Source organism: Elephas maximus, chromosome 5 (assembly GCF_024166365.1).
Source record: "Elephas maximus indicus isolate mEleMax1 chromosome 5, mEleMax1 primary haplotype, whole genome shotgun sequence".
NCBI classification, from domain to species: Eukaryota; Metazoa; Chordata; class Mammalia; order Proboscidea; family Elephantidae; genus Elephas; species Elephas maximus.
This window is the reverse complement of record NC_064823.1, coordinates 160,280,924-160,294,021: the sequence shown is the minus strand read 5'-3', so window position 1 is coordinate 160,294,021 and position 13,098 is coordinate 160,280,924. Positions and strand designations below refer to the sequence as shown.

The following is a 13,098-nucleotide window of genomic DNA, read 5'->3' as shown; positions in this document are numbered from 1 at the left end:
TCTGTCCTGGTCACCCCACAGGAGTCCAGCTCCCAGCACAGCCCAGGGTACCAAGCAGGAGCAGGTGGGTAATGGGGGAATGGGGGTGAGTACTGATCACATTACCTGCCTGGCTCTTTAGCGAGGAGGCTGCCTCTGTGACCTTAGAAGAATTTGTTCTGGCTGTTTTGTCACTGATCGTCTCTCTCTGTTATTAAAAAAAAAAAAAAGGAAAAAAAAGAAAGGGGAAAAAAATCTCCTAATGTGAACAAACACAAGTGGAAATGATTGCTGAGAAGTTGCACAACAGAACCTTCTCCTTTGGCAATGTGTCCTTTTACGCAAGTCACCACCAGCGGTGCCTGGTCCCACACTGCCTTGTACACTCTGGACAAGTCCTCCCTGCACACACACCCCTCCTGTGCTTACGTCTGTTAGGAGATGGGGTGGGAAGGGCTGGGCCAAGGCCCGCTATAGTTATGTTGTAATACCTCACGTGAATTGTATTCAACATGCCACCTAAACACTTTCCTCTGAAGTCAAAGTAGAGTACAAATCAGAAGAAACCTCTGTTCCTGCTGTGAGGCTGCCCAACCACTTCAGAGATGAGCCCTGTTGAGTCAGTGCCAACATCACCGCTCTCATTTACTATATTGATGATTTCCAATGCTGGGACAAGTTCCAGATGAGCCTCGCAAATAAAGACCATCAATACAACACATTTATAACTGGAAAAAGCAGCAAAAGGCAAGACTCCAGCCCTCAGAGTATGAATAATGTAGTTGAAAATGCCCTCTCTCTGTGCAGCGGGACAGCACCGCCTAGAGGGTCAGACAACTGCCTGGGGAGGCAGAGCCCCTGCAGGCAAACTTCACCTCCCCCACAGGTCCATGACTGAGACATGGTGGTCACAAGGACCATGGGCAGGTTATATGTGCTCAGCACTTACAATGGTGCCTCGTATACCCAAAGCACTCAACGCATGTTAGGAATTATAGGCAACAACGGCTTGGGTTACACAAGCCAAACCAGAGGAGACACCATGTTATTGTACTTTTAATCGTGTGCTATTTTCTGAGCTATTAGTTAATAAAACATTTTCACCTATTTACTGTGAATTTTGGTATTTTAAATGTCCAGGACCACACATTTTTTTAGGTAAATAATTTATACAAACACTTCAAAGCACCAGTTTCAGAACGACTGCCAGTAAAGGGCTGCTCTAACGGGTAGGCAACCAGAGCAGATAACTAAGTACGTGCTTACTGGTAACTGCACTCTTTAGTGACTCAAGGTGGCTTTAAACTAGGCTATTGCTGTATCCTTGGTCTTGCCCCGGAAGAATCTGTTGGCCAGGAAAATGGGGCAGGGCCTGCCTGCTCCTCTAAATTACAGACACAGCTTGAAAGAAACAAGAAAAACTGTGGAGCCACATATTTGCACTTCAGCAATATGTGGGATTTATTTTCCATTCTTCAAAATAAAACAATAAAAAGAGCAACTTCTTAATTTAGATCAGAAGATAGTATAAAGCTGTACTTAAAATCATAAATACATAACTACTCTGTCAGAAAATATTATAAAACAAATGTACGTTCAAACGTGAGGCACGAAGTCTATTTAAACTCTCAGTTCATGAAAAAGTTCACTGGCTATCCGAAATGGTTTAAGTCCACTGCACTGCCTCATAAAGCACACAGCAATGGGTCTGCACCTTCTGGAGCGTGAAGAGCCACGGCCTCAGGTCAGATAGAACTATCCACAGCTTCTCTCAGCGACAGCGGTCTGGCTCAGTCTTCCTCCCCTCCAGTACCTAGCAGGCCGCGTCCCTAGACGCATGCTGGGGAGGTGCTAACACTTTCCGGCCCTGAGACTCTCTTTACCGGGAGGTGGGCCTTTACGGTTACGCTCTTCTTTTTTTTTTACATAAAATGGGCCTACACAGCCTGCTTGGTATTCCCACTAAGTAAACAACAACAGGAATTACTAATAAACTGAACAAATTCATATAATCTATTTCCAATGCCTCTGGTGGATCTTTTCAGCTTCTTATTGAAGTATAACATATCTCTTCAGTTGATTTTTATGTTTTCATGTCAGCTCATCATTTACACAATGAATAACAAGCCCTAAAGACAAGGGCCATTTTTAACATACAATTTTGTCAAATCTAAAAAATTAAGTACCTCTCACGGTCTTTGGATGTTCATTTACTTTGATAGCAAAATATCAACATTTTCTGGGTAAGCATCCCTGATAACCAAGTGGTCTTTCTCTGCAGGGTTCCATGACCAAAGCACGTCCTAATGCACCTAGAGCTACGTGCCATTCTGGGGAGAACCAAGAGACCGCTGCCACACCCCACCTGGTTCCCACGGAGGGAAGCCCGGCCCTGAACAGGCAGCCACACAGTACATGTCCTATATGGCAGACAACCCAGAACATAGTTACCTTCCGAAGACTGTGCTTCTCCGTCCTGAGTCTCTTCCGAGGTGCTTCCTCAACTTCAAAGTCTTCTGTAGGGTCCTGTGTCCTCTTTGTGTGATTTCTTTTTTTTCCATTTAAGTTACCTTGGAATGGGGGATGGGGAAACTTACATGAAAAACACTCTCTGAGCCGCTCCGCAGGCACTGAGACCTACCCAGGGCATTCACTGCACAACGCCAGCCCAGGACGGGGTCCTGCAAGCCTGATAACTTCCAGGGCCTACATACAACAGATCAAATCTCTTTACAAGAAACTTCAAGGAACTGTTTTCTGTAACGTCAAATATTAGAAAAGACTAGAGACTGAAAATTCTTTATCTAATCTAGAGATTATTACATTGGTACTTGTCATAATGACTGGTGGCGCAGTGGTTAAAAGCGCTCAGCTGCTAACTGAAAGGTCGGCGGCGGTTCAAACCCACCAGCCACTCCATGGAAGAAAAATGTGGCACTCTGCTTGCATAAAGATTACAGCCTTGGAAACCCTGTGGGGCAGTTCCACCCTGCCCTATAGAGTCACTGTAAGTCGGAATCGACTTGATGGCAACAGGTTTGGTTTTGGTTTGATCATAATGAGATTAAAATGTATAACAGCACTGCATTTATATATAACCCAGTATTTTTAAAAATCCTTTTCTAACATTCAAAGACTAGTGGAATTTAAACAGAACTTCAGAAAAACTATACAACTTGCTACTTTTTACACATTTCCTAAAGAATCACTTTAAGCAGCAAGACTACATTTGTGTCTGCAAGTCAAGTGCTTTCTGTGGTTTGTCTGACTGTACCATGTACTACTGTTCCCAGGAATGTCAACAACCCCAAGACCTACAGTGTCCACAAGGCGCTGACCCAGAAAAATCAGCTTAAGAGTGCAAATCCTAGGTGATGATTAACTGAACATATCAGAGTTTATTTTAAATACAAAGCAGGTGTTTCTATCTGCCTGGCTGCTTTACAGAGGCCCAGGGCTTGTTGCTGGTAGACTGTTCACCAAACACCTTGCAGAAGGAAGGGCAGTGCCAGCCTTTCGGATCTCCACGTGGTGAGACAGACACACCAGCACAGGAGAGCTCAGCTCCGCAGCGTCCAGTGGGGCCTCAGGAAGAGGTCCAGGTGTCCACCAACTGGTCACCTTGCCCAGTGCTGGTATGCACACAGGGTCCTGCCTTTGGTCTAGCCTATGGTTTTGGCTAGAGAAGAATCAAGCAGCCAGAGCTCTGACCTTTGCCAGCTACTAAGCCCAGACTGGTATGAGCCCAGCCCGGAGAGCGTCCCTCATAAGCTCTGCTCCTGGCCACACCCTTGCAGGCTGACTGCAAAGACAGTACCGGGAAGAAGCTTGTAACGCGATGGACAGTGGGGTGAGCTCAGTCACTGCTCAAGCGTAGTCATCACATGGCACAGACACCCCAACTCGCCAGAAACTCCTCAATCAGACGTGCCCCTGATTACCATCAGTTCGCTAAGCTAGACACCTATCAGCAGCAACTGTCACCTGGTCTTCATAAAATAGAGGTGTGGAAATTCACAAATCCTTCCCCCTCTTTACCTATAATAAAGCAGGCTCAATTACTTTCTCATGGAAACAAGCAAGATGGGTATCTGAATTACTACCACTGACAGGCAAGAGTTCTGACACCATGAACATGCCACATCGTCCTTGTCGCTAGCACTGACGTCACCTGAAAGCACGGCAGGAGTTCCGACACCATGTAACACTGCACATCATCTTTATTGGTTAGCACTGATATCAACTGAAAGCCAGGGTTAAAGGGCAGCCAAGAACAAGCACATACCTTGACACATACCATCGACAGAAACTGACTCATCACTACTCACATCTACTAACTAGGTACTCAGTGACATCCAGAATGACAAAATGGTGACACGCATAACCAAGTGCACAGCTTGCTCAGAGGCAAGTGGAATCTTGCTTCAGGAAAACCGATTCATTTTCTTAAATAAGCCAGTCATTGACAAGTGACACTCTTCTATACTGAGTACACTGATGAAGAGTCAGGTGAATTTCTGCCTCATAAACGAAACACACAGACGCTAAATATTCTCGCTATTCTAACTCATAGCATTTGCAACAAACACTGAGCAAACTGGACAAAAGTTATTATTAATATATGTAGACAGTTGATGTGGAGATCTATCAAGCCCTAAATCCAAGACGGAAACATCTGTGAAAAAACAGAGAGGTTACAATAGTACTTGAGTGATTACAGTCAAACATACACAGAGCTGATTTAGAGGCATGAGCTAGATACACAAGGCAAACTGCAATTACTTCTGGGGCTCGGGCTGCTATTAGGTGAGTCTTGGAACAATTTATGTGTGCCTCTCCAAAACTCTTCAATGATGAACCTTGAGAGATACAGAATTTTTTTGAATTTTAAATTCATACCCAAATATGACATACTTATTTACATTAAAAATGTCAACTTTCCAGAATATGGAAATTCACGCACAGATCGCAAGTCTGACCACCGTTACACATTTTCTCCAAATCTTACAGCATTAAGTTTCCCTCATCTTGCCTAAAGCCAAGCAGTACTTTTGGCTTTGTAAACAGAAGGCCTAAGAGAACCAACGCAGACCAAATGTCACCAGATTCAAGGTCAGTCCAGCCACCCTTTGCACTCTATAACCTCCCAAGCAAACGGGCCAGGAAACGCACCCAATCCAGACTCAGATGCCCCGGTGCGTGGAGGCGCGTCCCCTGGCAGGGCTACTGAGTGCCATCTCTGTGGAGCGGCACACTGCGACTGGGGGTGCTGCTCTTGGCAGCATGGGGGGCAGCCTCCCTCAGAAGGACACAGTCCTGAAGTCTGACCCTACCCAGTCACATAAGCCTGGAATCCTAGACACCGCCTTGGTTCTCTTCTTCCATCCTCCCTCATGCAATCCGCCCCCCCGCAACGCGACCGCTGCAGTGGCCAGAGTGCCTGCTCCGCGTGGGCAGAACAGTGGGTGGGGGGCCCCCAGGTCAGACAGGAGATCCACAGGGAACAGCTCTCACAATATGAAGAAGGAAATGCAGACAGCAGAGGTTGCTTTATTGTAACCACACGCACCCTGGCTGCTGGCACAAACAGCAAACAGCACAGGGTAGAGCTGGGCAGTGGACCCTGCTTCCTACAGTTCCGAGACAGGAGCTCAGTTTGCTACCACAACACACAGCACACCTAAGCAGAGGACACTACAGTTTTATGTTTACCAGAGTCTTCTTCAGATTGGGGAGAGGTCACTAGGGCAAACTTTGTGTTATAGCGTGCTTTCTGTTTTGCGTTGAGCATGTCCCACTGTGAGCCGAGCAGCTCTTCGATCTCCTCGCCAGAAGCGTCTGGATGTTCGGAGACAACCTGTGGACACAGGTGAGGGTGTGGTAAGAAGTGGAATAGAGAAAACTCAGACTGGACTTTGCTTGGCAATCAACCAAATGGATGGCCCTTTAGCATTTAGCACATGGCATGACCACTCCTGTGTTCGTGGAACTACATCTCACTCAAGCTTGGAAAAGAAACAGAACTTCAATGCTGCGCTGTGCTGAAAACTCAAACGGAAGTGATGTCGGTCAACACAACCCAACTATGTCTATGTAAGCACAGGAAACGATAAATGGTAAGTAGGGAAAAGTACACTTTCTGAAATCACTAAATCATTGCAGGCATCCTTGAAAAATTAGTGGTACAGACTCTGTGAGGCCTCTGGCTTGGCTTTCTCCATGGCCATGCACGCCATCCTCATTTTTCAGGCACATGCTCTGAATGGGTGATAAAGGTGGACTATCAAGGAGTGCTTCCCGACTTCTGTCACAGCCCAGCCCAGCACACAGAGACAATCACCTCTGCACAGCCAAGAGAATGGGCTCCCTGGCACTCCAGGCACACCAGGGCTGTCCGCATCAGGACCTCTGGGAGCATGCTACAAATGCAGACTCCCAGGCCCCACCTCAGCCCTACTGGCCAGGAGCTGAAGTCTGATCAGTGGTTCTCAAGCATGGCTGCACATTTTATATGGTAACCTGGGAGTTTCAAAAAATAGGATGTTTAGGTCTCCCCCAAGGCCAATTACATCTAGTGGGCCTTGCATCAGTATTTGACAAGTTTCCAGTTGGTTCTACGTGCATTTCAGTGAGCACCACCAACAGAGAGCAGGAGCCACACAGCAGGGGCCCACAGCCCAATCCAGCCTGCCTCCTGCTCCTGTGCAGCCCAAAAGCCAAGAACGATTTTTATATTCTTAAATGGTTGAAAAATCGAAAGTAGAATAATATTTCATGCCATGTGAAAATTATAGGAAATTCAAAGATCAGAGTCCATAAATAAGGCTTTGTTGGAACACAGCCACGCCCATCTGTCTGTATCGTTCAGTTGTTTTCGTACTACAACCGTAGAGCTGAGTTAGCTACGGCAGGACTGCACTGCCCACAGAGCCTAAACATCGAGCCTAAACATCATGCGGCCCTTTCAGAAAAGGTTTGCCGACTAAGAGCACCAGCCAGCACAGCTCTGTAACCAGACCCTGAGTTTGAGTCTTGCCTCCTCCACTCACTAGCTTTGTCAGCTGTAAAGCGAATGTGTGGTCTCTGTTCCCTCCTTGGTGAAATTCGTCTGGCGGTCATGAGGATTCACTAGTTGAACGTTGGCTGGTCAGCATTAACACCATCTACTTTTTTTTACTACCTGCCCAGCCAGCAGAGGTAACCCTCGACCCTGAACGCAAACCTACGCACAGCACGACACCCTCAACCACTTCTTGCAGCCTCCCTTGGCCCCCTTTTGCTGCCTGGACACACCAGCGTCTGCTCCTCTCCCGCCTTCGCACTACTGTGTCCTCTGCCTGGAATGCCAGCACCACCACCAATGTCCGTCCACCCTTGGAAATCCCTAACCTTACTGCCTCTGTGCCCCATGTCACAAGGACACCTTTGCCAGGCTCAGTCAGGCTCTGACCTCCGGCATTACACTCAGTATTCTCCCCAAGAGGCACTGTTTCCACCCTACACCTGCCGTGCACACTTGCTCCCTCCACCCACCTAGGGCACCCTCCCCTGCCCTCTCCCCACCCTGCTGCCTGAGCTCACCTGTTCCCAGCATTTCGAGCACCAAGGGTCTCCGATTTCCACCCAGCAAAGGTTTCTGTGAAGAGCTTCAGATCAAAGGGCATTTGCCTTCTGGGTCTCTTCTCTTGCAGATTCCCCAAATGTAGCACATCTATTTTTGGGCTTGTTACCCTCCTGGCTCACCTATCTCTGGCCCTAGCGCCCACTGCCCACCACCCGCCCCACCCCACCTCCCAATTCCAGTGTCCCCAACTGGGATGAATCCTAATAGCATCTACAGCGGCTTCAACAAACAAGGCTCCTGAGTCTTCCTCGAGGCCACCATCTTAGTTATCTAGTGCTATTATTAACACAAATACTACAAGGAAATGGCTTTAACAAAGAGAAATTTATTTTCTCACAGTCTAGAAGGCTAGAAGTCCGAATTCAGGGTGCCAGCTCCAGGGGAAGGCTTTCTCTGTCAGCCCTGGGGGAAGGTCCTTGTCATCAATCTTCCCTGGTCGAAGAGCTTCTCAGCATAGGGACTCAGGGTCCAAAGGATGTGCTATGCTCCCAGTGCCTCTTTCTTGGTGGTATGAGGTCCTCCTGTCTCTCTGCTTGCTTCTTTTATATCTCAAGAGATTGGCTTCAAGAGACAGAAAGGGCCACATAAACCAGAGACTACATCAGCCTGAGACCAGAAGAACTACACGGTGCCTAACTACAACTGATGGCGGCCCTGACAAGGAACACAACAGAGTATCCCTGATAGAGCAAGAGAACATTGGGATGCAGACCTCAAATTCTCACAAAAAGACCAGACCTAATGTTCTGACTGAGGCTAGAGAAAACCCAGAGGTTATGGTCCCTGGACCTTCTGTAGCCCAAGACTGGAATCATTCCCAAAGCCAACTCTTCAGACATGGACTGGACCTGACTGTAAGACAGAATATGATACTGGTGAGGACGGAGCTTCTTGGCTCAAGTAGACACGAGTCTATGTGGGCAGCTCCTGTCCAGAGGCAAGATGAGAAGGCGGAGATGGACAGAAGCTGGCTGAACGGACACATAGAATACAGGATAGAGAGAGGGAGTGTGCTGTCTCACTGGGGGAGAGCATCTACTGACTTGATTTGTAAACTTTCACTTAAAGCACAATAAATGAAAAACAACAACAAAAAAAGATTGGTTTAAGACACAACCTCATCTTGTAAACTGAGGCCTGCTTCATTACCATAACTGCTGCTAATCCTACCTCATCAACATCACAGAGACAAGATTTACAACACACAAGAAAATCACATCAGATGACAAACTGGTGGGCAATCACGCAATACTGGGAATCATGGCCTAGCCAATATGACAGGCTTTTTGGGGGGACACAATTCAATCCATAACAGCTGCCTTCCCCTTGCACCTGGCTGCCTCTATTCCTAAACATTCTCATCATCTGCTCATATCCACCAATCGCAAGTTGGCAGCCCAGCCCAGATCACTGTGATTCGTGATCTGGGTTTCAGCAAGTCTCCTGCCTCTTGGTCCTGTCCATCCACTTCCAGACACCCATTCCAAGTCTCCCTCCTGCAACCTGAGGGGTCACAGCCACACTGCTCCTAGGGTAAAATCCAAGCTGCTTAGCAATGGCTGGGAGGTCATGCCTAACCCAGCATTCATTCTCTCACCTAGCAACTCTTCACGTTCAAGCTACCGATGGTCTGTCTCCCCAGCAGCCTCCACCCCCACATGCTCTGCCAGAAAGGCCTTCTCCTTCACCAGGCCAACTTCCACTCTTCCTTTTAAGTCTCAGCTGAGGAGTTACTTTCATTCATTCATCCATCCAACAAGTATTTATGGGGCACTCTGTGCTTGGGACATTACTCAAAACCAACCAGCACAGGAACCAGCTGGGAGGGAAGAGGTCCTCAAGGGCCACATACCCCACAGTGATCACGTATGGGTAGAGCAAGGTGCTGGTCACTAATCTGTAAGTGGAATTTTAGTTGTGTACCTCCACTTTCATTTTTACATTACTTTCAGTAAGATGCCAACATCGACTGTGCAGAAGTGCTCTGGGGGCGCTCAGAGCCAAGCAAGAGCTGCCGAGTGTGTGCTTCCCCAAAGGCCTCAGGGCAGCAGCACTACTGCTACACACACGCACACGCACACACCCACTTCTCTGCGTGCTGGTATCCCACGTAGGCACCAGCCTTAAGGACACGAACCAGGTGCTGGAAGTCGCCAGAACGACAGACTTCTGTTTGCTCTTGGTTCATTTCTTACTACTAGAGGGGTCATCTGAGAACAATGTGGGTCCCAAGAAGTGGTGGTTTGAATTCTCAGGAACTCATTTTTCTTTCATAGTTTCAAACCAGAATGAGGAGACCACGGAGAAAAGATGAGAAGCAGCCCAGAGCATGGCTGGCTAGGCAGTTAGCATCTGTTCACAACGGTTAACGTCTTCTGGCCCTGCTTCCAGAGTCTGAGAGGGTGCAGCTCTTCACCAATCATGCCCGTGGTTCTACCCGTTAAGTGTCAGGTGTACGTTCAGAAGGGAATTCACTTATGATGCAGGAAACCAGGAGGCACGTCCTACCAACCACACCCTCACCCACGGTGCACCCAATGCAGTAATAATCGGCATTGCTGAGTGCTTCTGTATCATTTTAAATCCAGCAGTGACTGCAGCTCCTCCACCAGGTGTCAGCAGCTACTTGGGTGGTGTCAGCTCTTGGACTGAGGCCTGTGCAGTTCACAGCTACCTTTTTGCTCCTTTTGAATGTAGGCAGACAGGTAGATAAAGCTAAATGATGATTATATAACCCGTTTAAAACTTTATATGTATGATATGATGATATGCACATCCCTACAACAACTTGCTTTTCTCTTCAACATATAGTTCATTTATTTTAATTACTGTAGAAAATTACACTGTATGAACATATACCACAGTTTGTTCACTCGTTTGATAAATTTTTACGGTTCTGAACACTGTGGCATGTATCTCCTTGGGTGCAATGGCAAAATCTCTTGAGGGTAAATACCTAGAAAGTGTACCTCTTCAGTTTTACTAGCGATTGCCAAATTTCTCTCAAAAGTGTCTACTATACGACCCTCTAGCAGCACTGTGTAGGGATTCCCATTGCTGCTCATCTTCTCAAAGTCTGGCATCATTCCAGTGTCGTTTCTGCTTGTCCGATGCTATGAAGTACAGGTATATCTGCCTGTGATTCTAATCTGCAGCTCCCTGGTGACCAGGGAGGCTGAGCAGCACGTCCTTGTGGATTTAGTGTCCACCCAGCACTCAGCTGTGAATCGCCATTCTCATTTCCATCGCCTTTCCTCCTGAATGTTTGGGTTCTGTATGTATAGCTTGTCCTTCCTTTTGCTCATGGTGTCCACTGCACATAAACGTTCATTTAAATGTAGTTCCGTTATGATCTGTGACTAATGTGCCTCACCTAAGAAGTCCTCCCCTCTCCCAAAGTGGTGACGTGCCTCTTGGGTGTTGCCAGAGCTCCAGAATCGCCAGTGGGCCCAGCGCCATTTCCTAAGCAGCCCACTAGCCGGGCCGGGCCTGGCCCGCCAGCCTCTCACACCAGTCTCCACACACGCGAGTCTGCGCTGGGCTCTGCTGGGCAGCTGGTCTGCTCACCGCCACACAAATGTCACGGTTTCAAAAACACGACTTCACATCTGGTAGGCCAAGTCCTCAGGCCATGCTGCTCTTCCTATTTGGTTATTTTAGCAACCGCTTATCAAGTTCAAAGAAATTCCTGCTGAGCTTTTTACTAAAATTACATCGAAATTATACATTTAAGTAGGAAAAAACATCAGAACACTGAATCTCTCAATATATGAATATAATCTATTTGAGTTTGCTGAAATACCAGAATTCTTTTTCTCCAAAATTATGCAGTTGATCATATTTATCCCTTGGTACCTTAAGTTTTTGTTGCTATTATAAACAGTATATTTTTAAATACTACGTTTCCTCTTTGTTGCTGCTTCTGTATGTTGATCTTATAGCCACCAACCTTGGTGAACTCATTAACACTAAAGATTTTCTGTATATTTTCTTCAGTTTTCTACATAAGGAACCATTCCTGCAGAGAACAGTTTCATTTCTTCCTTTACAATTGGGCTTTTTTATTTACTTTTTGTATCTTGTTGCAGCAGCTACTACTCTCAGTACACCGTTTAACCTAAGTGGTGACAGAAGGTGTCCTGCTTCAGTCAGAAACGTAAAGGGAATGCCTCTAAAGTCTCAAAACTTTGATCGAAACTTTGATCGCTGCCCCTTAGCAGCTAAGAGACATCCCCTGCCGGGCCTGATTTGCTGACTCTTTACCACCAAAGAGCCATGAACTTTATCAAACGCTTTTTCTCCATTTATCGGATGATCATTTCATCTGTTACCAAAATGAATCACAATCACAGACCATCTAACATTAAACCACCCCTGCATTCCTAAGAAACCATTCTTGAAGGCACCACTTTTCTACGGAAGCTTCCACACTCCAACCCTGGGAGAAAAAGCACTGCAGTACGAGGACTCCCTGAGGCACCACAACCATGCATCCAAGCTTCTCTCTGGGAACGCCTCGTGGTCCTCCTGTGCTGGGCTGCCTGCCACAAACAGGTGCTAGTTCAACAACATTCAAGGAAAAATTTGGAAAGCAGACACTATTTTTCACTGGTACTTTTAACCACCGTATGAATTTAGACTCCTGAATAGAAAATTCCCAAGTAAATTTAAAATAAACACCCCCCCCCAAAAAATAACAAAAACGCCTAGACTATATAACCTACTTACTTCAAGTAATAGTTAACATAACAAAAAAATGAGGAGCCCAGTCCCTTCAATTCTTTACAATGAAGTGGAGCCTTTACTATGTACTAAGAGATTGTATATTTTATGAAAACAATTAAGAAAATTATTTGAAATTTTTAGTCATTACTGTCCTTTCAAGTATTATGGAAACAAACCCTCAAATCTTAATGCTAGTAGATGTTGTTGGTAGGGCCATATGTACAATGGAACGAAACACTGCCCGGTCCTGCACCATCCTCATAATCGCCACTATGTTTGAGCCCACTGTTGCAACAATGCTAGTAGATACATTTGGTCTTTTTAAATGAGTGTTATGGATTGAACTGTGTCTCCCAAAACTATGTGTTATAAACCTTAAGCCCTATACCTATAGTCACACTCCTATTTGGGAATGGGTTTTCTTTGTTATGCTAATGAGGAATTACTGGTGTAATGCATGCCTTCAATCAATCTCTTCTGAGATAGAAAAGAACAGATGGCGCATGCAACCAACCAGGCAAGGACAGATGGGGGAAGATGGATGGCGAACCACATGAGATACACAAGGAACCAAGAAACAGAAGCTGAAAAGAGACAAGGATTTCCCACCAAAACCAACAGAGACAGAAGGCCTTCCCTTAGAGTCGGCACCATGAATTTGAACTTCTAGCCTCCTAAACTGTAAGAACATAAATTTTTGTTTGTTAAAGCCATCCACTTGTGGTATTTCTGTTATAGCACTACTAGATAACTAAGACAATGAGTGTAGC

The 13,098-nt window shown here is 46.3% G+C and overlaps 1 protein-coding gene across 5 annotated transcripts in view; it reads right to left on the bottom strand.

Moving 5' to 3' along the window:
• NSD2 (nuclear receptor binding SET domain protein 2) overlaps positions 1 to 13,098 on the bottom strand; it is a 97,946-nt gene that overhangs the window by 32,682 nt on the left and 52,166 nt on the right. For all 5 annotated transcript variants that reach the window (XM_049886596.1, XM_049886593.1, XM_049886597.1 and 2 more), the window contains exons 6-8: positions 5,692 to 5,836; positions 2,431 to 2,549; positions 106 to 187 (exon numbers count right to left, since the gene is read on the bottom strand). In XM_049886596.1, coding sequence (XP_049742553.1) covers positions 106 to 187; positions 2,431 to 2,549; positions 5,692 to 5,836 — 346 coding nt within the window. The remainder of the gene's footprint in view (positions 1 to 105; positions 188 to 2,430; positions 2,550 to 5,691; positions 5,837 to 13,098) is intronic.